The 27,821-nt window shown below is 35.6% G+C and overlaps 1 protein-coding gene across 12 annotated transcripts in view; it reads left to right on the top strand.

Moving 5' to 3' along the window:
* The window catches only part of CCDC66 (coiled-coil domain containing 66), a 58,942-nt gene that overhangs the window by 7,333 nt on the left and 23,788 nt on the right, over positions 1–27,821 (top strand). For 7 of the 12 annotated variants that reach the window (XM_077858457.1, XM_077858451.1, XM_077858452.1 and 4 more), the window contains 10 exons: positions 4,039–4,483; positions 6,183–6,348; positions 6,519–6,622; positions 8,920–9,041; positions 9,478–9,579; positions 21,475–21,606; positions 22,017–22,267; positions 22,464–22,548; positions 23,388–23,549; positions 26,942–27,086. In XM_077858457.1, the coding sequence (XP_077714583.1) occupies positions 4,039–4,483; positions 6,183–6,348; positions 6,519–6,622; positions 8,920–9,041; positions 9,478–9,579; positions 21,475–21,606; positions 22,017–22,267; positions 22,464–22,548; positions 23,388–23,549; positions 26,942–27,086 (1,714 nt within the window). Of the gene's footprint in view, positions 1–4,038; positions 4,484–5,950; positions 6,100–6,182; positions 6,349–6,518; positions 6,623–8,882; positions 9,042–9,477; positions 9,580–21,474; positions 21,607–22,016; positions 22,268–22,463; positions 22,549–23,387; positions 23,550–26,941; positions 27,087–27,821 lie in introns of those variants that run through there. The other 5 variants (XM_077858459.1, XM_077858458.1, XM_077858456.1 and 2 more) reach the window with 5 other exon arrangements.

Here is a 27,821-nt window from a genome sequence, read left to right as displayed (position 1 = left end):
GAGCGTAATTTTAAACATTTTTTTTTTAATTTATTTATTTATGATAGTCACAGAGAGAGAGAGAGAGAGAGAGAGGCAGAGACACAGGCAGAGGGATAAGCAGGCTCCATGCACCGGGAGCCTGACGTGGGATTCGATCCCGGGTCTCCAGGATCGCGCCCTGGGCCAAAGGCAGGCGCCAAACCGCTGCGCCACCCAGGGATCCCCATAGAGCGTAATTTATAGTAGGTATTTGAGTTTGCCACTTCTCTCTTAGAGGATAAGTTATATTACATAAAATAGCCTCAGGGGTGCCTGGGTAGTGCAGTCAGTTTAGTGTCCCACTCTTGGTTTCCACTTGGGTCCTGATCTCAGGGTCATGAGGTCAAGCCATACGTTGGGGCTCCACGCTCAGTGGGGAGTCTGTGTGAGACTCTCCTTCCCCCCTCAGTCCCCCCCCCTCCAAAAAATTTTTTTTAAACAGCCACAAATTGGGAGGGTAAAAAGGCATTTTATAGTGTATTGGTATTATCAAAAGCCTAAAGCCAGGAACAAATAGGATGTAGATGAGATGAAGATGATAATAAACAGATCTAGTAGCTCATAGTACAGGTACATTTTGAAAATTGAGGTGAAAAGAGTTTGGCTAATTGGTCAAAATGTTTTGTATATCATGTAAGTTACTGAAAGACGAGAGTTGGGATATCATAAGCTGGCTAAGTCATGTGGTATCTACCTTACTCTTTGACAGCAAGTATTTTATTAATCTTTACACCCAGCACTTTTCCATATTTGTGAGCACACAAAAAGCAACAGTTAATATTGATTGAATGACTGTTTAATTACGTTAATTAGATTTGCCAAAAGGTACAGTAGATTAAATAGAGGAAAGATATAAACAGGCTGTAATCTAGTAGTGTGGTAATGAAAACCTAAGTTTAGGCTTATCAACATGTAAATGGTTGAGAAAAAGATACTTGAAAGGAAGAAAAGACCAATACTTGCGTGTAAGGTAAAGAAGACCAAGGAGGATGAAGTTAAAGATGACTATGCTTACCGATTGGAGATGTTAGATCAACAGTGCCACAGAAATGGGACATTTTGGAACAGGGGACAAACATAGAATTCAGTTTTTAAAATAGTATCATTGAGGATAATAAAATTTACTGAACACCTACTTTGTTCCATTCACTATTCTCTATTGGGGTTATAGCAATAGATAAAATATACAAAAATCTCTACCCTAGGGTGTTTACATTTGAAAGGAGTTGAATTGACATACAATAAGCAGAATAAATATAGAATGTTACAAGATGAAAAGCGCTATAGAGGAAAAGAGAAAGGGAAGAGGCACAGTCACTTCAGGGGAACAGCAGTCTGGAAAAGGGAGTGAGTGCTAGATAGGTAGAAGTGTGAGAGTGGAACAGGAAACTTGCAACCCGCCCCCCCCCCCCCCCCACACACACAAAGAACAGGAAACCTACAGATTTAAATGGGGTGATCAGAGAAGACCTTACTGAGTTGGTAATGTTGGAGGAAAGATTTGAAGGAGGTAAATGCACAAACCATGTAGAATCTGAAGGAGGAATCCCAGTTAGAGGGATTGACTAGTGCTAAGGCCTAAAATTAAAGGTTCTTGTTGAATAGTGAAGAAGCCAGTATGGCTCGTGGCTAAGATAGAAAATGAGATCAGATGAGGTGATAAAGCATGAAGGGTGCACAGATTGTTAATTTTTTTTTTTTTTATTGGTCATTGTATGAAGTTCAATTTTTCCTCCTAAGCAAGCTAGGAAACCATTAGAAGCTTTTGAATAAAGTGACATCTAAGTTAACCTATTAAGTTACTCACTGTGGTTGTTGTGTTGAGAGACTAGAGAGCAGGGGCAGAACCAAGAAAATCAGAAGGCTTTTCAGGCAAGAGCTAATGTTTTGGAATAGAGGGGTGGCAAAAGAGTTGTTCAGGAGTGGTCAGGTTTAGGATATATTTTGGGGATGGAGCAAAACAAAGTTTGATGACGTGTTGGCATATGAGAGAATAGTTGATAATTTCAAAATTTTTGGCATGGGTAGCTGAGATGGAAAAATTGAAGGGCGGAGGTTATTTAGGGGTATGTAGGAAATCAAGAGTTTGGTTTTGGGCATGTTGTTTGAAATGGCTAGTAATAATCCAAGTGGAAGTGTTTGGATAGGCAGATGGAACCTCAAGTTAGAGGAGAGGTCTATCCTGACTGAAGACAAGTTTAGTTAGGAGTCATCAGTATATGGATAATATTTAGAACCACAAGGGTAAGTGAAATTAGCAAGTGAATGAAGTAAATTAGGCTAAGAAGTCCTGGGACTAAGCAACTTCAAGAGGTCTGGGGAAAAGAGAGCCAATAAGACTGAGGAGGAACAGCAAGAACCAGAATTGTGGAGTCCTCAGGAAATCAAGTAGAGAAAGTGACTCAAAATGGGAGGAATAATCAACTGAGTCACGTGCTGCTAATAAGTCTGGTGAGATGATCTGAGAATCAGTCACTGAATTTGCAATGTGAAAAGTTATTAATGACCTTGATGAGCAGTTTTGGTGGAGTGATATGGGTGAAAGCCTAGCTGGAATGGGATTGTGGAAGATGAGAAAGTGTGTTCATGTATTTTTAAAGATGATAAAGATGTGGTCTAGCAGGAAAGAAATAGTTGGTGATTCGGGAGAAAGCAAGAAATGCCTAGAGAAAGATCCTTTAGAAAGAGGGTTATGGGAATATCTATGAGTAACAAGTATAAGCGATTTGTATGAGTACTAGTGCTGGTACAGATTTAGTAATAGAAATTTGAAGTTTTTTCTGATTACTTTTCTATAAGATTTTCAGTGAAATAGTGATCAAGATCTTCAGCTGAGAATAAGTGTGAAAGGGAAAGTGTTTGGAGTTTTGGGAAAGAGGAGAAAGTTGAAATTGTTAAAAGACTAAGAGTAAATGAATTTGTGAAATGCCAGGTAGCATGAAGGGCCTCTTTGTTGTTTTGGGTTGTGTATTTAAGGTGAAATTAGTTGCTGTGGCTTTGTGTTTTTCTTCTGAGCGCAGGCACAGAGTAGGTGAAGAGTTAGATTTTCTCAGTCTGGGGATTTGCAAAGCATGTATGTCAGAGCAGAGCAGTTGACAATAGAAGATGGTGGTGGTTTTGGTTGATCATGGAATTTAAGATTGATAAGGAAGACACGAAGAAAGTGGTAGGATAAATATAGATTCCAGCTGAATAAAAGAATTGTCAGAATTGGGATATGCAAGAAATTAAGCTGGTAAAAAAAAAAAGGTGGTAGTCATTGTGCCCTACTTGAGGTTATGGAGGGATTACAGTGAGCAGTAGTTACAAGATTAGTATAAACTATCACTATGAGAATGAGTAATTGAGATATACTCCTATAAAGTATAGGAGCAGAGTTTAAGGGACACCTGGGTGGCTCAGGGATTGAGTATCTGCCTTCAGCTCAGGACATGATCCCAGGTCTGGGGATTGAGTCCTGCATTGGACTCGCTACGAGGAGCCTGCTTCGTCCTCAGCCTATGTATCTGTTTCTCTATGTTTCTCATGAATAAATAGATAAAATCTTTAAAAAAAAAAAAAAAAAAGAGCAGAGTTCAAGGAAATGAGAGGCCAAGGAATTGGAAGAATGATCTATGTGGATATGAAAGCACTAATAATTAAGATAGGAATTATGGTAGAGGGATATTGACCTACAAGTTATTCAAGAAATAAGTAAGTTACAGGTCTATAGATACCTATAAAGAAAAGAGGTAGTCTAAGTGGTATAATCATGACATGAAATTCAAAACTGGAGTAGAATGGAGATGTCCTATAGCAGCTAGAATAAAAATTCTTTATTATGTCTAAATAAAATGATAATTTCCAGTTGTTGAAGCTTTCAAGTAAAGATGTGCAAAGGTTAAATGTTAGTGTATCGTGCATGTCTTAACCAGCAAAATGCAAAATGTTTAGAGGCCTGACATGACCGATGATACAAAGATAAGTGTTGATTTTTCAATGGCTGTTATAAAGAATAAATTTTTGGTGTTTTAACAGATGGGAAGTAAGAACAAGATTGCAAAATATCCTATAAGAACAAAACAGACTGGATACATTCTAAAATCAACACAAAATACATGTATCAGGAGTGGAAAACTTTTGCAAAAGAAGAGAATGGGTTCAGAAACTTCACTGGCAAAAGGTGAAAAAAGTAGCATGATTTTTTCACCCACTAAGGATTTATGCAAGCAGTATGTAGATAAAGACTGTCTTTATGTCCAGAAAGAGATTTCACCTGCAACCCCCACTATACAGAAGACTAGAAACACCATAAATACCTCTGTAGTAGCTAAGCAGAAGCATTGCAAAAAACACATCACAGCTGAAAATACGAAGAGCGGTTTGGTGTGTCTAACACAAGACCAACTACAACAGATTTTAATGACTGTGAACCAAGGAAATAAGTCTATTTCCGCGATTGAAAATGGGAAGGAGGAAACAAGTAAGGTTTTTCTGAAGTTTTAATTAATATTAATTTTACCAGTGTTTTAGAATTTCTTATTCTTTGGATTTTACGTAACTATGTGTCTGAAATTCTAATTTACCATGTAGCACTGTAAAAAGTAATTATTCTTCTAGAGAACATTCTCATGCAAAATTACTTTTATAGCTACAATGTGCTATATTTTAAGGTTAATGATCAGAATATGACAACCATGGTACCATAGCCTTAAGAAACCCAACTCTGTGAACGCTATAAAGATCTTCATACAAAAAGCTGTTGTGCTTATTTTAAAATGTAGAAGGCAAGGACGCCTGGGTGGCTCAGCAGTTGAGCATCTGCCTTCGGCTCGGGACATGATCCCAGAGTTCCAAGATGGAGTTCTGCATTGGGCTCCCTGCGGGGAGCCTGCTTCTCCCTTTGCCTATCTCTACCTTCTCTTTGTCTCTTTCATGAGTAAATAAATAAAAATCTTAAAAAAAATAAAAATACAAAATAAATATAGGAGGCTTTACTTACATGAAAAATAATTATATAAAATGTGCTAAAATATCACTGTAATGTTCCTAGTCAAAATTAAAAGAACCTTAACTTGAATATTTGATTTGGGTTGCCAAAAAAGATTATTTTCTTGATGCCTTCATTGTACTTTTCCTGACCCTTAATCCATGCTGAGGATTGTCAGCACTGTCTTTTTAACCAATATAAAATACAGACTTGGAAGTAGTAGAAGTATGTGTCTTCTTTTTCATTAGTCAGGGCATTGTTTTATATTTTTAAAAGCCTTCTGATTTCCTTAGCTTTGGGATAAGGAATTAATATGAGTAGAAATGTCATTAAAATTTTGTTAGGCAAAAAAAAAAAAAAAAATTTGTTGTTAGGCAGTAATGAAATAAATAAAAATAACGTTAATAGTCACCAGGAAGAGGCTCCACAACTGATACGGGGACCAGGTAGCTTCTATACACTCCCAAGGTATTCAAGTTGGAGGAATTTATCTTGTCTTGGTCTAGATTATTCTTTGTAAAATGAGGGAGCTGAGTGTTTAATGCTAGAATTATAGCCTAGAGAGCAAAAAGTAAAAACTATGTATAGTGAGTGAGAATATCAACAAAGTTGAAGGCAGATTTTTATCTATTCATATAATGACATGCATATTAAGTATACTTTCTCTTCATTGGGAAAACTAGCACATTAAGGAAGAATTAGAACAATTTTTGAGCCAGGCATAAGACACTGTATATGAAACATTTGAAAGAGATAACGGAGGCATAGAGACAGTGGTCCATAAAAAAGTTTTCCATTTATTTCTCATCTAAATGAGAAAAATCAGGTCAAGGTAATGAGTTTTTCATATATCTATTTGCATTTATTCTTTAAGTTGTGATTTGTGTTTTATTTGTAAAAATATTGTTAGCAAGAATGAATGGAAATTTTTTTGTTGTTGCTTATTTGTTTTCTTATTAGACAGAAGAGGTTATATAGCAATAGCCATATCTCTGGACCATTTAACCTCTGGGCTCAATTTCCTCTTTTGACGAAAGGGAGTCGTAATTCCCACTGAAGGACTGCCGTGAGAGGTGATAACTGGCAATATGGAAGGCAGTGTTTTTAAAGTATGTAGCAGTATGCCAAAATAAGTTATTGTAATACATGCACTTTTAGTGTTAATTTTGAAACCTGTATTTTTACCTCCCAGGTCAAGACAGTCTACATTTAAACAATACTTCCAATCAGCCAAAAGATGAGAACATAATGGGAGTATTCCAAAAAAATGAGGCTCTTTCATCTGTCCTGGATGAAAATAAATCCACTTTAAATAAAAATCAAGAGACATCTAAGCAGTATGAGCAGAAAATTGCCATGTATGTAACTCATATCTATTATTGTGGAATCATCTTATGAAAATGGTTTTGCTTTTCCTTGACTTTCATGTAAAATACTCTGAAGACTAAGAGCTATTTAAGTTTATTAATATTTATGGAGTACCTTGTGCAGAAACATAAGATTTCTATTATTTTTTGTATTGTCCTAGAGAGAATGTATGGAAACCAGCTGACATATTCAGTACTCTGGGCGAAAGAGAACGTGACAGAAGTTTGTTGGAAGCAAAAAAAGCCCAGTGGAAGAAAGAGCTTGGTAGGTAATTACTATACTTTTTATTACAGGTTGGTTGCCTTAAGGAATCTACATTGAGGTTGAAATATATCTTTCAGTATGATATTCTGAAAAATCTTGTTTTATAACATTTGCCATCTAGTAGTTTGCTGTAATATATAGCAAGCTTTGTGGGGGCAGCCTGGGTGGCTCAGGTTTAGCCTGCCTTTGGCCCTGGGTGTGGTCCTGGAGACCCGGGATCGAGTCTCCCTGCATGGAGCCTGCTTCTCCCTCTGCCTGTGTGTTGCCCCTCTCTCTCTCTCTCTCTCTCTCTCTCTGTCTCTGTCTCTCATGAATAAATAAAAATCTTTAGGGATCCCTGGGTGGTGCAGCGGTTTGGCGCCTGCCTTTGGCCCAGGGCGCGGATCCTGGAGACCCGGGATCGGATCCCACGTCAGGCTCCCGGTGCATGGAGCCTGCTTCTCCCTCTGCCTCTCTCTCTCTCTCTCTCTCTCTGTGTGTGTGACTATCATAAAAAAAAAAAAAAAAAAAGAAAGAAAGCTGTGTGGTTTTACATTCCTTTAGATTGTGTCTTTTTGTCTGGTAGTCTCTTGGTGTATACCAGAAGACCAGAGGTGAGCACTGAGCATTAATGTCATCAGTATCATTCAGGAGCTCAAAGATTCCTAACTTTGCTCATTTCCTGAGTGAGAATCCATTTTCATCTTTTTCTGTTCTAGAAATTCTATGGATTTAAAGATGGTTTTATTTAAAAATAATTGAGTTTGGATGGCTCAGGGTGTGGTCCTAGGGTCCTGGGGTCGAGTCCTGCATGGAGCTTCCCACAGCATGCCTGCTTCTCTCTCTGCCTCTCTGTCTCTCTCATGAATAAATAAATAAAATCTTTAAAAAATAAGTAAAAATAAAAATAATTGAGCTCATTCTTTAAAACATTCTCATCAAGAATCATTAATATTCTCTCAGTAAGTATATTTCATACAAAAACCAGCTTACTGCTTTTGTCAGCATATAGACCTTAGAAAAATTTATCACTTCTGTTAGGGTCTTAAAATATTGGTAACTAAGAAACTCTTGCTTCTTTTTGGACTAGACTTATGTCTAGGTATCAGAATTTGGAAAATAGGTGAAGTAACAGTTGTACTTCTTAAGAATAGCTGTAAAAAAAAAACAAAAAACATAAAGATGGGCTTCACCCTCCACTCAACTGGAAAGTCCTGTGAGGCAGTTTGTAATGCTGCTGAGACAGGTGATACAGAAAAAGAGATAAGTAGAAGAAATCGGAAATGATTTGATGTTGGAAGTTAAGGTAACAGAAGGTTGGAGAAATTAAATATATAGTAGTATCTTAAGGTTTGGAGATTTGATGTGTTTATATCATAATTTCAGTCTGTATATTTTCTTTCAATAAGATTTTGCTTATCAAACTAATCAAACTTCTGAAGTAGGATGGAACTACTTGGAAATGAAGTTTTATGCTTCATTATCTGAAAAGTTTACTTTTATTTGATAATGTTAAAAAAGCAATCTTTCTTTGTTGAAGTAATGCTTTCATTAATTTTCTTGAAATTTAAATTTATATGTCTCTGACTTTTTAAAGAACTATTGGTGATTTGGGGCTTAGTTTTTTGTTTTTTGTTTTTTTTTTTTTTGGTATATTTTTTTTTTATTGCAGTTGAGTTTGCTAACTTATAGCGTAACACCCAGTGCCCATCCCGTCAAGTCCCCCCACTCAGTGTGGGGCCTAGTTTTTATATCAGTTTTTAGACATAAGATTTTGATTTTTTCACTTTCAGCAGTTACGAATAATAGTGGCTGACATTTATTATATATTTATTTTGTGCTAGGCCCTGTATGAAATAGGCACTATTCTCTTTACAGAAGAAGAAACTGAGTTTAGGAAGATGAATGGCAGTTTTCCCACAATTACATAGATAGGAAGTGGTTGCAGTTAGATTAATTCCAGGATTCTCTGAATCCAGAGATTTAGCTTTTCAGTCTCTTAGTAATAAATGAAGGAACATTATAGGACGATAGAACCTCAGAATAATTTGCATAATATAAAATATGTTCTGAAAAAATTGATTTTTATTGCTAATTGTGATAAACATTTTTAATCCATTTGTGCCATATCTAAGTTTGGTTCAGTTAAATGTTATATCTCTTAAAATTTTTTTCTGTCTTGTGAGTTAATCTCCCTAAGAAACAATTTTGATTAAATCTGTGTTGGAATCTGGGCTCTTTAAGAAGGTCATGATTTGTTTACGTGATTTTTTTTTTACAGTTTTTGTACATTTTTTTAAAAAGGACATTGTTTACAGATGAACAGGTTGCTTTAAAGAAGAAAGAAAAAGAAGCTTCTGAAAAATGGAACAATCCTTGGAAAAAATTTGAAAGTGATAAAATAGTGTGGGAAAAATTTCAAACTCTTGGCCAGTCTAAGGTAAGAGTATCAAAATGAAGCATTTATGGAATATATACATTTTAATTTTACTTTTTAAAATGGTAAGCCATGTTCATAACGCGTTTTAAAAATTATTTTTCATGTTATTTTTTAAAATGTTATTTTAAATTTAATTAGGACCTCAACTAGTCTTTATTTGCATTGTGTAAATTGTCTTACTTTGTAGGTGAGTGTAGAGGCTTGAGGCTATTCCTTTAGGCCCCTGTAAAAAAGTTCTGCAATTTTTTAGATGACCGCAAAACTCTACCATTGACCTTGTAGTATCTTCTACAAGGTTCTATAAAACCTAAGTGATTACTTATCAAACATAAGTACAGACCAGGTGTCTGTTAGGTAGTATTTTAGTGACCTTTAAATTTTGCCTGTGTTTAATATTATATACAGAAAAAGTACTTTGTTTTCTCTTTGTTTGTAGACTAGTCTTAGCTCTTCCAACATTCTGTCACAGTCTCCCAGTCAGATAACAGTGGTCCAGGCTGATGACTACCCACTATGTAGAGCCAGTCAGATTTTAGAGGTAAGTCATAAGTGTCATTACTTTGAATATATAAACCCTTTTGTACTTGATCTCTATATTACTTATTTTCCTTGAAAGAGTGAATCTTAATACTCTTATTAATTACCAGTTAATTTTTGCTGAGTGTATTCTCCTTAAATTTAAAGAAGTTATGAGTTGTTTCTTTTTATACATATAATAATTATTCCTTCCTAGTGAACATTTACCTTTTAACAAATGTATTCTGAAAATAATGTAGTAGCCTAAAGGGATGCTTCTAAAGGTAGACATTTTCAGCACTGGTGCATTTCTTACAGAACCCTTCCAAGTTAGATTGTTTGCATGGCTCTAATGGCTGTTCTGTTCCATATAGGGTTGACTTGCCTATATCAAAGAGTTTTATAGTTGTTGTAATTTTACATTAACTAAAGGAATGAAATCTGAATTGTACTTTTCCACATTCCCAAAAACACTTTGACTATTGAAAGGCAATAAATAGCCTTGATAAAAAGGCATTTGGTAAAAATCTGTAGTTCTAGATAATTTTATAAAGGGGAAGGGGCAGAGGGAAAGGAAGAGAGAATCTAGCAAGCTTCCCACCCAGTGTGGAGTCTGATGTAGGGCTTGATCTCACCACCCTGAGATCATGACCCAAGCCAAAATCAAGAGTGGGACACTTAACTGGCTGAACCACCCAGGCACCCCAGTATGATAACTTTGATAACTTTAAGTGTAAAGTTTAAAAATTGATGCATGCAGGTACTACTGAAAATTACAACTAAAACTATTTATGAAATAGGTATTTTCAGTTAGCAAAAGAAATTTAGGTTGAAATGTTAGTATATCATTTATTATTGATTAATTTGCACTGTATTTTAGGTCGTTTATTATCTGTGAGTAATTCGTACTATGGTTGTTAATGCAAATAGTCATTTGAGGTGACTTTTAGATGTTTTTACATTTTGTATATATTTTTAGATGCTAACATGTATTTTTTTTTTATAATCCAAAGTACCAATAAAATTACTTACATTTCACAGTAGAGATGGGAGTTGGGGACGGAAGAAGGACTAGAAAGTAAAATAATATAAGGACAACCAGTGGTTAAAGGCTATGATTATCTACTCCTTCTCAATAATACAGTTTTTATGCATTTATATATGCATGTTTTAAGATATTGGAGAAATGCTATTTAGGGGAAATTAACTAATTTAAAAACTCCCCTTAAATATCTGCAAACAGTTGGTTTCAGAAATCTAAGCCATAGCCAGAACTATTTGTACTATTTGAATTTTTTTTAAATTTTATTTATTTATTCATGAGAGAGAGAGGGAGAGACACAGGCAGAGGGAGAAGCAGGCTCCATGCAGGGAGACTCGATCCCGGGTCTCCAGGATCAGGCCCTGGGTTGAAGGCGATGCTAAACCGCTGAGCCACCCGGGCTGCCCTACTATTTGAATATTAAGTTAACCTTTTCATTTAGTTAAAAAGAGCAGAAATTTGGTTTCAGCCAGAGTCACCAAGGCCAATTTTGTTAAAACATGAAGTAATGCATGTAAAGTGCTTAGAACAGTGACTGACAACTAGCAAGTCTTCAGTGACGGTTTACTCTATCTGTACCATAACAAAGCAAATCCATTTGGAACAGTGAGGTTCTTTAGATTCAATCATCTCACCAGCTTCCTTCCCTTCTTTTCTTGATTCTCAGTCTTACCCCTCCTCTTCCAGTTGAATGGCCCTGTATTCTCATCTCTGTTTTTTTTTTTTTTTTAATTTATGATAGTCACACAGAGAGAGAGGCAGAGACACAGGCAGAGGGAGAAGCAGGCTCCATGCACCGGGAGCCCGATGTGGGATTCGATCCCGGGTCTCCAGGATTGCGCCCTGGGCCAAAGGCAGGCGCTAAACCGCTGCGCCACCCAGGGATCCCTCATCTCTGTTTTATTCAACCTAAACATTCTCACATACTGTGTAATTTTGAATTACTATGTGTTTCTAAGAAATTTACTTACAGCCTCAACTTCTTTGGAAATACCTCACTTCCATGAAAACTTGGCTTTCCTTAATCACTACTTCTCTTTGGGAAGGCCTTTGAATGAAGGGAGTATATTCTAATGCATTCTCTAACATGGGTAAGAAAGTGAGGTTATCATTCTGCTAAGTTTCTTATTGCTACCACCATATCATAGTTCTGCAGTTAGCCAGTAAAAAGTTCTATTTTTATTAGTTTTAAACTTTTTTATTGTGACAAAATACAACAATTTACCATTTTAATAATTTTAATGTGCATTGTAGAGGGATTAAGTACATTCACATTGTCAGTCAGCTATCACCATTGTCCACCTCCAGAATTTTTTCGTGTTTGCAAACTGCTCTGTTGGCACCCATTCTAATTTGTCTGTGAATTTGACTATTTTAGATACCTTTGAGTGGAATCATGTAATATTTACTCTTTTGTTTCTGACATACTTCACTTAGCATTATGTTTTCAGGATTCATCCATGTTGTAGCATGTTTCAGAATCTCATTCCTTTTTAAGGCTAAATATTTCATTGTATTTATAATATTTTATTCTCCAAATGTTGATGGACATTTGAGTTGTTACCCCTTCTTGTCTATTGTAGAAAAATGCTATGAATATTGAGGTACAAATAATCTATTTAAGGGTCTGCTCTCAATTTTTTTTTTAAAGGTTTTGTTTATTCATGAGAGACACACAGAGAGAGATAGAGACATAGGTGGAGGGAGAAGCAGGCTCCCTCTGGGGATCCTGATACGGGACTCGACCCCAGGACCCTGGGATCACGACTTGAGCCAAAGGCAGGTGCTTAACCATTGAACCGCCCAGGTGCCCCTCTGCTTTCAGTTCTTTGGGGTATATACCCATAAGTGGAAATGTTGGATCCTATAGTATTTTATATTTAATTTTCTTTGTTAAATTTTTACCAATTTTCTTTTTAAGAAGAGAGTTTTTGTTTTTTTTTTTGTGATTTCTTTTGAAAGAGAGCACACCCGAGTGGGTGGTAGGAGAGGCTATGTGGAAAGGGGCAGAGCAGAGGGAGAGGGAGGGAGAATCTTAAGCAGGCTCCATGTTCAGCGGGAATCCCAAAGTGAGGCTTGATCTTAAGACCCTGAGATCATGACCTGAGCCAAAATCAAGATCAAATGCTTAACTGACTCATCCACCCAGGCACCCCAGATTTTTACCAATTTTCATTTGGTAATTTTATGTTTAACTACTCTGCTGTTTTCCAGAGTTGGTATGCCGTTGTACATTTCCATCACCAGTGAGCAAGGGTTCTGATTTTTCCACACCCCACCATTTTTTTTTTAATAAGAGCCGACCTCTATTAGGTGTGAAGTGGTATAGCTCTTCGTAGTTTTGATTTACATTTTCTTTAATAATTAGTAATGTTAAACATTTTTTCATAGCTTATTGGCTGTGTATCTTCTTTGAAGAAATGTCTAAGATTTTTGCCCATTTATGAATTGGGTTGGTGTTTTTATTGAGTTGTAGGCATTGTTTAGATGTTCTGCACACCTTATCAGATCTATGATTTGCATATATATTGTACTATTCTTCATGTTGCCTTTTCACTTGCTTGATAGAGCCCTTTTTATTGATTCCTGTCTTATTCCATTGATGACCTGACATGTTTCAGGAAATTCTTATACAAGAATAGGTCCAAGGTGAGAGTAGCAGAAAACTAAGAATACAGTAGAAGGAAAGAAAAAAGATTTGGTAATGAAATAAATTGAAATCACAGGAAGAAGAAATCAGTGTGGGGACACTCCATGAATATAGACAAAAAAATTTTTTTAAGATTTTATTTATTTTTAAGATTTTATTTATTTATTCATGACAGACACAGAAGCAGAGACAGAAGCAGGCTCTCTGTGGGAGAGGCTGATGTGGGACTTGATCCCAGGATTCTGGGATCACGACCTGAGCCGAAGGCAGATGCTCAACCACTAAGCCACCAGGTGCCCCTAAAAGATTTTATTTATTCAAGATAGAGCACAGGAGGACAAGGGGCAGAGGAAGGGGGACAAGTAGACTCCCCATGGAGCGCAGAGCCTGACTCAGGGTTCAATCCCAGAACCATGAGATCATGACCTGAGCTGAAGTCAGACATTTAACCAACTGAGCCACCCAGTGGCTCGAATATAGATAGAATTTTAAAAAGAAATGAAATGTCTGACATAGAAGATTACAAATAGCTTTTAAGACACAACCTTGAATGATAGATTTTTTTCAAATAAAACAGCAGATAGGTAAATATTAACATACACATCAGAGAAAAAAACTTCCTAGACCAGGAAAAAAATTAAGCTAAATGAATAAAAACAGGCTGATTTGAAGATATTTCCCAGTAAGTGTTAAAATTTAAAGAACAAGTATAGACTTCTTTATGCATTTCAAATAAGATGAAGACAGAATAAAAATCAAGTTAACCTTAGATTTCTCCTCTGTAGATAATAGAACAATGTTTAAGAGGTTTAATAGATACAGTGGGGCAAAGAATTTAATGCCTAAACAACAAGTTCACATGTAAAGGGAACATGAAGATGTGTTCAGACCTATACGAATTTATAAAATATTCCTCCCAACGATCTTTCCCCAATTTTTTTTTTAAGTTTTTAAAGATGATTTCTGGGTCAGAAAAGTGGATCAGAATTAAAACACAGGAATTTGTGTGTTTAAAAAAGGAAATAGGGGATCCCTGGGTGGCGCAGCGGTTTGGCTCCTGCCTTTGGCCCAGGGCGCGATCCTGGAGACCCGGGATCGAGTCCCACGTCGGGCTCCCGGTGCATGGAGCCTGCTTCTCCCTCTGCCTGTGTCTCTGCCTCTCTCTCTCTCTCTCTCTCTCTCTCTCTCTGTAGGACTATCATAAATAAATAATTAAAAAAAAAAAAAGGAAATATATACTGACACAAAATCTCTAAGACTTTGTACAATAAGGTAAATTGCAGAACCATACAGTGTAACCATTTCTGTGTTTAAAGGAAAAAAACTCTGGAAGACATCAACAAATATGAATACATAAAAGAAAGCAGATTGTTAGCCTTGTCTGAGTCTGGTGAAGTGTAATGGAAGCAAATGGGAACTTTCCACTTTTGTTCTTTATGGTTTTATGTTTATGCTTTTGTGAAGAGTGTTGATATGTTGCATGATTTCTTTATAAAGACAGAGTTAATTATTCTGAAAAACCAGATAATGGTTTAAGAATGTAGAAAGCAGGGATGCCTGGGTGGCTTAGTGGTTAAGTGCCTGCCTTTGGCCCAGGGTGTGATCCTGGAGTCCTGGGATCGAGTCCTACGTCAGTCAGGCCCCCTGCATGGAGCCTGCTTCTCTCTCTCTCTGCCTATGTCTCTGCCTCTCTCTCTCTCTTTCTTTCATGAATAAATAAATAAATAAATCTTTTTTAAAAATGTAGAAAGCAGAGATGCCTGGGTGGCTCAGCAGTTAAGCATGTCTGCCTTTGGCTCAGGGCATGATCCTGGAGTAGCGGGCCCACATCGGGCTCCCTGCATGGAGCCTGCTTCTCCCTCTGCCTATGTCTCTGCCTCTCTCTCTCTCTCTCTCTCTCTCTCTCTCTCTCTGTCTCATGAATAAACAAATAAAATCTTTTTAAAAAATGTAGAAAGCAAAGATAACCACTAGTTTAATTATAAACAGTATCTACTAATGTAACCTGTACAACAGGAAACATACAGTAAGAAAACAAAAGTCAACTCTGAAAGGTCAAAAGTCTTTTATTTAAAAGCAGAGGTATGAGAACCCCAAATTCATGCTACTTAAAAGAGATATACTTGAAATAAAATTACTTTTACTAAAAATAGATTATATAAGCCAATCAAAATTTTTAAAAAATGGAAAGCAAAACTTCTAGTAATTTTAGAAACATTACCTTGGGAGTGAAAGCTATTTAACTTACTTAGTTTAATTTAGGCTCCATGCCCAGAGTAGAGACCAGTATGGACTTGAACTCACGACCCCAAGATCAAGACCTAAGCTGAAATCATGGGTTGGATGCTTACCTGACTGAGCCATCGTGGTGCCCCCGTAATAGATTTTTCCCCCATAATAGATTTTTGATAAAAAGTAGAGGCACCCTTAAAAAAAAAAAAAAAAAAAAAGTAGAGGCAGTAACAAAGATGTAAAAATGTTTTTGTGATTCATAAACCAAAAATAAATAGGAGAAATTGAGGCACATTTTTACCAGAGTCTTATCAATATTTGGACAAAGAAAATATCAGTAATTTCATTTTCTACAAATATATCAAAATTTTAAATGTCAACAGAGCATTTACAAAATATGCTATAATGTTAAAACATAACCAAAAATAAAAACCAAGAAGAAAATACAACAAATAAGATTTTACAGACCTAAAAATACTAAGATCCCATGATCTCAAGATACTGCACCTTGGTTGTAAACAGCTAGTACCTCCCCTTATGATTAGCTCCTAAGATGCTGTAAGAACTGAGGGAGGGATACTTTTTTGGTTTGTTGAATTGGTAGGTGGTTTATGGTAGAAGTTAATTCAAGCATCTCTGTGGGAGTATAAAATAGGAAACCAATTGTTGGAATTCTGTTCTTGTTAACATGTTTCCCCCTCCCTCCCGTAATTTCATTGTCTTAAATAGTGCCTCACCCTCCATTTACTGTATATCAGATCTCTATTCTAGGTGTCCTCTAGAATAAAATCCCGGGCCAGTCTTTGCTTAAATCTTACTACTTTGGAGAAACTTGGAAAATCAGGTAGAGACTGCTCTGCCTCTTCCTGTTCATATTCACTTGTCTGGTGATTTACAATTGTAATCTAAGTAGTGTTTCCCCCCAAAAAGAAGCTCTGAGGGCAGTGATTTTAGGTTAATGCCTGAGTCTTCACCCAAGGCCTAGTCTGCTTTCTGCCATTCCTACCACTGAATATATTGTTCATTGCTGGACAAGTTTGGTTGATAATGCCAGGAAAAAAATTAACTACTGAAATAACAAAAACACTGGAGAAACACAACTATTTCAAAGAAAAACAATGTAGATAGAGGGGTATCAGAGTCCAACAGAAGCAAAAATATTAGGACAGATTAATAAATTTAGCTTAATGAAATCATAAGAGAAGGGAAAGTGTTACAAATGAGAACATGGACCAGAGACAACCAAGCAGAAAATTTAGGTGTGAAACATACAATAAAGTAAAAAACACAATAGATGAGAAATAGCAGGAATGGTAGAGCTAGGGAATGAGTAAATAATTGGAAAGCCATATTTAGAAAATACCTTGAAAAAGGAAAGGACAAATAGGGAAAAAAAATTTTAAGGCAGTATGAGAATGAAAATAGAAATGCTGACATTCAGATGATAAGCTGCTCAAACAAGAGGGAAATTTGGAGAAGAGAGAAAATATTTGAAAAAATAATTGAGATCAGTTTATTAACTGACCTCAGACTTAAAAGGCCAAAGAGCACCAAAAAAAGAATAAAGAAAACTTGACTACATATGCTGACCTGAAATTTAAGAATATGAAAGACCAAGAAATTATAACAGCCTACGGAAAGAAGCAGCAGCACATAAAAGAACAAATATGAGCTTAACTGTTTTTTGGCAGGGGGCATATTTTTCAACAGCAACACTGGGTATAAGAAATTATGGAATCCTATTTTCAAAGTTGATAGAAAAGGTCTTAAACTTAGAATTTAATATCTAGTGAAACTATCATTGAAATAAGAGTAGATAATACCCTCAGGCATTAAAGTCCTCCGAAGATTTTTATTAAAAGGCGCACATTGAAAATAGTTTTGAATGAAGTGCTTAACCAAAAAGGTAAGTTAAAGGATGCTGCAAGACATTCGTGATTATTTACCTTGGTAGAGTTGATTATTATCTTTATAATAAATATACCCTTACTAACTAAGAAAGGTCTAGTTAATACCAACCTTGATGGGGTGGCAGAGGATGCAAGATCAAAGGATATGAGAGCATATTAAGCTTATTAGAAGATGATATTTTAGATATCAAAAATTTAAAGAGTGTTAAAAATAAAGTAGGATAAACTGAAATGTAAGATTAAGATAGTAGAAATAGGGCCAAATACATCAATAAACATAATGAATCTAATCTAAGTGAACCAAAACTCATTAAGAAAATAACTGATTGGAATAAATCAGTTGGAATACCTTCTAGAATACAAATATACTTAAAGCATAAGAATACAGGAAGGTTGAAAATAGTATTTTTAAAAAATGCTAACCAAAATAAAATTGTTATTGCTACACTACTAAAAATAAGACAAAGCATTATTAGGGATGGTGAGGGTTGTTAATATAGATAAGGATATAGCATATCAAGAAGGTATAGCAATTTTGAACATGCATGAACCTGACAAAATACATGAAGCAAAAAATGGTAGATTCAAATAAAGATTCAATTCAGTATCTGAATTGAGAAATTCTTAAACCTGTGGAGAAATTTTTTTTTAAGGATTTATTTGTTTGTTTTAGAAAGCATGAGTGGGAGAGGGGTGAGAGAGAATCTCCAGCAGAGTCCATCCATGCTGAGTGCGGAGCCCAAAGTGGGACTCTTGTCTCATGACCCTGAGATCATGATCCAATCCAAAACCAAGAGTCAGATGCTTAACCAACAGTGCCACCCAGGGATCTTAAAATGGCAGAGAAATTTATAAATTCTTTATTTAAACAGAGATTTCAATGTAAATACCAAGAACAGCAAGTTAGTCCAGTTAACATATCAGGTTCTTTGTTCAGTTTTTCTCAGGCACACATGGATATATACAAAATTCATTTGTACTAGGACATAAAGGTTCAGATAAAATTTAAATAGCTATTGTAAAGTGATCTCTAATTGCAGGTAATTTAGAAGTTACTAACCAAATGAGTTTTTAAAGTACTATATATATATATTTGGAAATAAAAATCACACTACCTGAGTAACTTGAGTTAAAAGAAAAAACCAGAAATCATAAATACTTGGAAAGAATGATAATGGATATATTCCAGAAACACATAAATTCAAGAGAAGGTGTATTAGAAAAGAAAACCTGTCAGTATGCAAGGTGTACTTTTCCATCTTAAGTTAGAAAAAGGAACAACAGAATAAATCATGAAAATAGGGATACCAGGGATCCCTGGGTGACGCAGCAGTTTAGCGCCTGCCTTTGGCCCAGGGCGCGATCCTAGAGACCCGGGATCGAATCCCATGTCGGGCTCCCGGTGCATGGAGCCTGCTTCTCCCTCTGCCTGTGTCTCTGCCTCTCTCTCTCTCTCTCTCTCTCTCTCTGTGTGACTATCATAAATAAATAAAAATTTAAAAAAAAAAAAAAGAAAATAGGGATACCAGTCATAACATACAAAACTGAAGGTTGCCTGTTTTGGAAGAAATAACAAAATGAATCTCCAGAAAAGACTGATCAAGAAGATAAAATTACAAGAGAAAATGACATAATTGCCAGTAGAGATTAAATCATTAGTGAATATTTTATGCCAACAATTCTAAAAACTAGGTGAAATGGGAGAAGTTGCTGTAAAAATTATAACTTTAAAGGGTCCCTGGCTGACTCAGTTCGTAGAACATGTGACTCTTGATCTTGGGGTTGTAAGTTCAAGCCCCACGTTGGGTGTAGAGATTACTTTTTTCAAAAAAAAAAAAAAAATCTTAAAAAAACTGACTTAAAAAGAAACAAAAAGCTTGAAAGTCCTCTTATTGTTAAATGTAGATCTGTAGATCTGTCTCCTCAGGCCAGGGAAGCCAGGGAAGCAAAAGCAAAAATACACTGTTGTGTCTTCATCAAAATAGAAAGCTTCTGTACAGCAAAGGAGACAGCAAAACTAAAAGATAACCTACTGAATGGGAGAAGATAGTTGCAAATGACATACCTGGTCATTTGCACCTGGATAAGATTAGTATCCAAAGTATTTAACTTACACAACTGAACACAAAAAGACACAAATAATCCAGTTTAAGAATGAATAGAAGACATGAACTGACATTTCTTCAAAGAAGACAGAGATGGCCAACAGACCTATGAAAAGATAATCAGCATCACAACATCAGGGAAATGCAAATCAAAACTGAGATAGCACCTCACACCTGTCAGAATGGCTAAAATCAAAAACAATTATTGGCAAGGATGTGGAGAAAAAGGAACTGTCATGCATTGTTGGTGGGAATGCAGACTTGGTGCAGCCACTGTGAAAAGCAGTATGTTCAGAAAATTAAACATAGAACTACCACATGATCTAGTAATTTCAGTACTGGATATTTGCCCAAAGGATATGAACACATGGATGGATGCAAATGGATAGGTGCATCCCTGTGTTCATAGCAGCATTGTCTAAAATAGCCAAATTATGGAAGCAGGCCCAAGTGTCTGTTGACAGATGAGTGAATAAAGAAGATGTGGCATATATACAATGGAATATAACTCAGCCATAAAAAAGAAGGAAATTTTGTCATTTGCAAAAACATGGAGCTAGAGAGTATAAAGCAAAATAAGTCAGAGAAGGACAAATACCATATGATTTCACTCAAATGTGAATGTAAAAAAAAATGAACAAATTAAAAAGACAAACTGAAAAAAAGACTTCAAACCAGATCTGGTTAAATCAGACTCAAGAAACAGATGACAGGGCACTTGGGTGGCTCAGTCAGCTAAGCGTCTACCTTTGGGTCAGGTCACGATCCCAGGGTCCTGTGATCAATCAAGTTCTGAATCCGGCTCCTTGCTCTGTGTAGAGTGTGCTTCTCCCAATTACCCACCCTCCCCTTGTGATCTTTCTTTCTCTTTCTCATGCTCTACTCTCTCTCAAGTTAATAAATAAAATCTTAAAAACAAAAAACAAAACAGATGGTAGTTCTAAAATGATGAGCGCCACGTTGAGAATATCTTGCTTTAAGGAGTTCAGAAGGGCCATTTGTTTTTCTTTTCCACTGTGGTCTCTAAGATTTCTAGAGATAGAATTGTTGAATTACCTCCTTAAAGATAGTGCTCCTTTTGAAGTGGTTTGTTCAGGCTTAAAGAAATGTGATAGTTTTTATCTCTTTAAAACATGTAATAATAAGATTTTTTTCTTTTATATAACTATTTCCTTTGATCAAAGCAATTGCTTGTAAACTAGGAGCTTTGCCATCGTTTTTGTTAAAAACAAAAGCAAAGTAACACAAGGTATATTGCCGTCATAGTATTCTGTCAACTACTTTTTAAGGTATATCCTCCAGGTATTCCATATAATGAAATGTTTGTTGCTTAGCTTTTGCCTTTCAGGAAAATTTGAATAGAATATATTCTTTTCTTTTATGTTAGAGTGTACTAAATTTTCATAAATTAAGCAACAACAAATTTTTATGCTATTGCTTTTGTTTTTTAGTCCAAAGACAACCTGGGCACAATATGTGTTTCTTATTGAAACATCAGAGATTGTGATAGGGCTATAGCAGGAGAAATTGAAAAGAGGGATAGCCTAGAGAGACATTATGATTCAAGAGAGAAAGCCTCTAGTTTTCTGACATCCTTCTGGCTCTTGGTCCAAAGGCAGTATTTGTTGTATTCTGAAGCCAAATGTAAAATGATATTCACCTATTTTAAATTATTAGTGACTCCTTTCAAAGTATAAACAAGAATTTTGAAAATTCTATAATTTTTTTAGAAAAAGAATTTTTATTTGGAAATTACTTTTTTTACATTTAGTTATTCTATGTTTACTAGCGTATGTTACAAATATTCTGAAAATTGGAATACATCTATTCTTGTATAATTCAAATTTTGTGTTTACAATTATTATTCCTCTTAGAGTTAAATGCCTTTCTATTTAAATCTGTATAAATTTTTGGGAAGATTTATAAAGTGGTTAGAAAAAGAGAGCTGTGCTTTAGATAATATTGATGACTTGTTTAGGAAACAGTACCACTGGAGCGCCCTTTGAGTATTGTGAAACAAGAACAGCAGAGAAAATGGATTGAAGATTTGAACAAGCAAATAGAAGATGATCGGCAAAGAAAAATAGAGGAAAAAATTACATCTTCAAAGGTAACTTGACAAATTTATGTGGATGATATAAAGGGAAAAAATAATTTTAGAATCTTTAATTATAAACCCAAAAGTATCTATCCTAAAACTATTTGATAAGACTAGACTAGTATTCAGATCATTTCACATTTGCTCTTGTAAACCTTTTATTGAATGTATTTTAGTAAGTGATTTTTGCATAGCTCCTTAAAACTACCTTTTTAGGAATTTCCTAATTCTATGAATTTCTCATATTTTCCACATTAGTGTCTAAGTATATGGAATCAGTAAAGAATGTAGTTCCATTCATTTTTATGATGCTAACTCTGTTCAGTGGCAACTTTTAAAAATCATGTTTGATTGTCGTTTTAGGACTTTATACATGAGAACAATTGGAAAAATTCTTAGTAATTCTTGTTTATCGTGTTTAGGGTGAGGAACATGACAGATGGGCAATGCATTTTGATTCATTAAAGAACTATCCTGCTTCTCAGTCTCAACTGTCCTCTCGGTCAATACACAACCAACCAGAGTACTTCTGTGTCTCTCCGGACACTCAGGAACTGTCTGATATCAGCAATGTTTATACACCAACGACTGGAAGCCAGGTTGAACCTTCAGAGGAGGAGCATATAGCAAAACCTGTTAGAGATATGGCTATGGCAAATAGTCAGAAAACAAAGTAAGTTTATTTTTCAGTACTAATGCTTAAGAAAGTGTGCTTTTATGAAAAGGACTGTCATATTTATACGTCTTAATTGATTGGTATTTTTCTTTAAAGTGAAATGACTAGTGGATATATCTGGAAAAAATGATTTGGCATCCTGTTAAATCTACCTTTTGGGGGTTTTGAATAGCTAAAATGTCTATCTTGCCAGCTTTCTCCGTTCTATGACTGCTCTTCTGGATCCAGCTCAGATTGAAGAACGTGACAGGCGACGACAAAAACAGTTAGAACATCAGGTATTACATTGTAAAACACTGTTCTTTGCTTTAATAAGTAATAGTCATGGCCAGTGGATACCTAAATAAATGGAAATAAAAATTTCAATATAAATGTACAGCATAGGCACTGTCCAGTTCTGTGATGAATCTGATTCTTACTGAAGCTTACATTTACATTAAGATTATATTCATTTTGAGAACCAGACAGTATCACATAGTATAGCCAGCCACCTGCCTTCCAGAAGAGTAGGTCTTTAATATAGAAGTCGTATATGTGAAATGGTACTAAATCTTAAGTTAGTATTTATTTTTTTCTTTGGTTTAGTTCTGAGTTCTGTTCAGGATGAAAATTCGTTCTTTTAAGGGAATTATATAGGGCATTGAAGTAGAATTCTGATTGAGAAATCTAGCAGATAAGAGAAGAAAGGACTAAGATTAAAATTCTCTCCTAATTTTAGTCTTTAACACTAAAGGAACTTAAGATTCTGAATAATTCTTTAAAACCTCTGATACATGGAGAATTTGGTTTAATTAATATTGCTACTCTTAATCAGTCAAGTGAATTTTAGAACATATATAATTCTCTGCACTGTGCTAAGCACTGAGATTTTTTTTTCTTCAGTTTTCGGATTAGTTCTAACAGTCCTCTGGGGTTAAAGAAAAAGCATATAGAATCTGACAGATGAGATATGTTACTAATACATTGGAAATTGGACACTTTAACTTTACTTATATATGTAATACTATATTATATATTATCTGATATTGATAAACTTATTTTAGAAATACAAATAAATGTTAAAATGGATTTTTTAAATTTATGGCAATGCTTTTTGTGATTTATGATTTATGACTAGAAAGCCATCACTGCTCAGGTAGAAGAGAAACGCAGGAAGAAGCAGCTGGAAGAACAGCAAAGAAAGAAGGAAGAACAAGAAGAGGAGCGTCGCTTAGCTAGGGAACGAGAAGAGATGCAGAAACAGTATGAAGAAGACATACTTAAGCAAAAACAAAAGGAAGTAAGTACATATTAAAATTTTTTTATTGAAATACATATAGTTAACACAGTGTTACATTAGTTTGAGGTGTACAACAACATAGTGATTCAAGGGTCCTATATATTATGCTATGTTCACAAGCGTTCCTTACACACTATTATAGTACCATTGACTGTATTCCCTATGCTGTTGCTTTCATCCCTGTGACTTATTCATTTCATAACTGGAAGCCTGTACCTCCCACTCCCTTTCACCTGTTTACTAACCCTCTCTTCCCCACTACCAGTTTGTGGGTCATTTTTGTGCTGGTTTGATTTTTTTTGTTTGGCTTTCCATTTTATCTTTTTAGATCCCACCTGTAAGTGACTTCATATGGTATTTGTCTTTCCCATCTGACTTATTTCATTCAGCATAATACTCTCTAAGTCCATTCATGTTATTGCAAATGGCAAGATCTCCTCCTTTTATGGCTAAATAATACTCAACTTTTTGTATATACCACATCTTTATCCATTCATCTACTGATGGATACTTGGGTGGCTTCCATATCTTGGCTATTATAAATAATGCTGGAGTAAACATAGGGGTACATATATCTTTTGTTTCCTTTGGGTAAATATTCAATAGTGGAATTACTGTGATGTATGATAGATAGTTCTACTTTTAATTTTTTGAGGAAAGTCCATACTATTTTCCACAGTGTTATACACTGATTTCCATTCCCACCAGCAGTACATGAGGGTTCCCTTTTCTCTGCATCCTCAACGAACACTTGTTATTTCTTGACTTTTTGGTATTAACTATTCTCATTAGGGTAAGATGATATAGTTATGGTTTTGATTTGGATTTTCCTGATTAGTGATGTTGAGTGTCTTTCCCTGTGCCTGGTAGCTATCTGTATGCTTTGGAAAGCTGTTTGTTTGGGTCCTTTGCCCTTTTTTAAAAATCAGATTATTTTGGGGTGGGGGGAGCACCAGAGTGATTTAATCAGTGAAGAGTCTTACTCTTGATTTCAGCTCAGGTCATGTTCATCAGATCAGGAGACCAAGCCCAGTGTGGAGCCTACTTAAGATCCCTCCCCTACATTACCCCTCCCCACATGCGCAAGCAAAGGTGCTCTCAAAAAAAAAAAAAAAAAAAAGACATTATTTGGGGTTTTGATGTTGAGTTGTACTAGTTCTTTGTATATTTTGGATGTTAACTCCTTTTCATATATATTGTTTGTAGATATCTTCTCCCGTTCAGTAATTTGCCATTTTGTTTTGTGGATGGTTTCCTTGTTGTACAGATGCTTTTTTATTTTGATGTAGTTCCAACAGTTTATTTTTGCTTTTATTTCTCTTGCCTGAAGAGACACATCTAGAAAAATGTTGCTAAGGCCAATGTTTAAGAAGTTACTGCCTGTTTTCTTTAAGGAGTTTTATGGTTTTAGGTCTCAGAGTTTAGATCCATAATCCATTTTCAGTTTATTTTTTTGTGTATGGTGGAGGAAAGTGGTCAGTTTAATTCTTGTGTGTATAACTGTCCAGTTTTCCCAACACTATTTATTGAAGAGACTTTTTCCCATTGCATATTCTTGCCTCCTTTGTTGTAGATTCATTGACCGGGTAAGCATGGTTTTATTTCTGGGCTCTCTATCCTTTTCTGTTGATCTGTCTGTTTTGTGCCATTATTATACTTTGATTACTACAGCTTGAAATGTGAGATTGTGGTATCTTCAGCTTTGTATCTGCTTCCTCAAAATTGGTTTGGCTATTTGGGGCCTTTTATGTTTCCATACAAATTTTAAGATTATTTGTTTTAGTTCTATGGAAAATACTATTGGTATTTTGATAGGGATTGGATTGAATCTGTAGATTGCTTTGAGTAGAATGGACATTTTAAGTGTTAATTCTTCCTATCCACGAACATAGCAGTATTTATATTATTAATAACATAGAGTAAAAATGGATGTATTTTTAAAGGAAAAGTAATCAAAAGTTGAACATTTGCAGTTATTTTGAAATTTTGAAGGTATATGCAAAAACACTGAAGTTTTACATTAAAAAGTTATGAATGTGGTATGCCTGGGTGGCTCAGTGGTTGAGCATCTTCCTTCAGCTCAGGGCGTGATGCCAGCAGATCCTGCAGGGAGCCTGCTTCTCCTTCTGCCTATGTCTCTGCCTTCTCTCTGTGTCTCTCATGAATAAATAAATCTTTTTTTTTTTTTTTTTTTTAAAGTTATGAACGTAAAGGAGAACCTGGAGAAGGTCTAATTATTTCAAGAGATCAGTTCACCAGTGCCATATTGCTTTGGTGGTTTTCTCTGCTGAGAAGGGTCAATACAATGGAATACAAAAGTTATCCATGTGCTTCATTTTGAAATGTTTTCTAAGCAGTGATTATTAAAAATATTCTATATGTGTTGAAATGATTGGCCTTTCTGTCTGTATTCATTAGTGAACAGGGGCATATGTTTGCAGAGATTGGCTGGGATTAATGATACATTTTATTGCTGTGTTAGAGGTTTCCTGTGTGCTAATATATAAGAGCCTTTTTAAAAAGAGTAGATACTTGGTTACCTAGGAGAACATCTCTATTAAGTGGTGTAGACATCATAGATATAATTGTGTCAGGTGCCATGTGTGAATTGACCTCACGTGAGCAAATCCTACAGTGACGTTTGATTGCCAAGGATTTGTGAGGTTTAGGGGTAGAGCAATGACCATTTCCCCTGGCTCTGGGAGATGGGGCCCAGAGCATGCATTTTCTTGCTTTCATTCCATACTTAGCTGATGAAGCAGCGATAGTCTGGGATCTAATTTCATTATGTTGAATTGGCTTGAGCCAACTACTCCTTTGAAATAACTATAGATCTGAAAAAAAAATAAAAGGATTATTTGTTTGAATTGAAGGAAATGGCCTTAACCTTGTAATTAAAAATCTTATATTTTTAATCTTAATGGAGTTCTGATGGAATTGAACCTGGTTTTAGAAACTTTGAAAACTTTATTACTATAAACTTCAGTGGGTAAAGGAGTTCTTATATTTGTGGTCTAATATAGCTGGAGAAAATGATACTAAAGTGTAAGTTACAAAAGGGAGAAACTTTGCTGTGTTGTTTTCCAGTATCTTGAATAGTGCCTGGCCCCTAGGAGGAGCTTGTCTGCTCAGAATAGTTAAGTAGCCTTGGTGGCTTAGCGGTTGAGTGTCTGCCTTTGGCTCAGGGTGTGATCCTGGGTCCTGGGATCAAGTCCGGCATCAGGCTCCCTGTGAGGAGCCTGCTTTTCCCTAAGTCTCTGCCTCTCTCTCTGTGTCTCTCATGAATAAATAAATAAAATCTTTAAAAAAAAAAGTTTGTTCATGATAACTATGTTTAATAATTTTGTGTAAAAAAAAAATAATAATAATTTTGTGTACTTCAATATTAATAGGAAATCATGACTCTCAAGACAAATGAATTGTTCCAGACAATGCAGAGAGCACAGGAGCTAGCACAGAGACTGAAACAAGAACAGAGAATACGAGAATTGGCTCAGAAGGGACATGATACGTCTGGATTGATTAAAAATCTTGGTGGTAAGCACTTTGCTAGAATTTCTTTTTTTTTTTTTTTTAGAATTTCACTTATAATATCTTTTGAAGATGACTGCCTATTTTAAATACTTTTAATACATTTATTAACATTTTTTTAAGGAATTTCAGACCTTGAACTAATGTAACTTTATATTGCTTATTTTATTTGGGAGATTGCCTTAAGAGCAGAACTAAATAATGTTACACTTTCCAATAATCTTTTATGATGTAGGAAAGATGTTAGGGTTTTTTTTTTTTTTTTTTTTAATTTTTATTTATTTATGATAGTCACAGAGAGAGAGAGGCAGAGACACAGGCAGAGGGAGAAGCAGGCTCCATGCACCGAGAGCCCGATGTGGGATTCGATCCCGGGTCTCCAGGATCGCGACCCGGGCCAAAGGCAGGCGCCAAACCGCTGCGCCACCCAGGGATCCCAAGATGTTAGGGTTTGAAGCTGACAGCCAAGAAAGAATTCTTGAGACGTCTTTGGTGCAAAAAGGTGGTTTTATTAAAGCGTGGGGAGGGAACCCATGGGCAGAAAGAGCTGCACTGTGGTCATGAGGTAGTGACCCATTATATACTTTCTTTTTTCTTTCTTTTTCTTTTTAAGCCATTATATACTTTCAAGTTGGGAGGAGGTTAGAGAGAACGTAAGTCTCTAAGGAATTTTGGAGGCAAGGTTTCCAGGACCTTGAGGGGGCTAGCTTTTGTTAGGAAAAGGTCATTTATTACTGTCTA

Source organism: Canis aureus, chromosome 19, assembly GCF_053574225.1.
Source record: "Canis aureus isolate CA01 chromosome 19, VMU_Caureus_v.1.0, whole genome shotgun sequence".
Lineage (NCBI taxonomy): Eukaryota > Metazoa > Chordata > Mammalia > Carnivora > Canidae > Canis > Canis aureus.
Note: the sequence above shows the minus strand (reverse complement) of the source record. Positions and strands in the feature narration are given on the sequence as shown.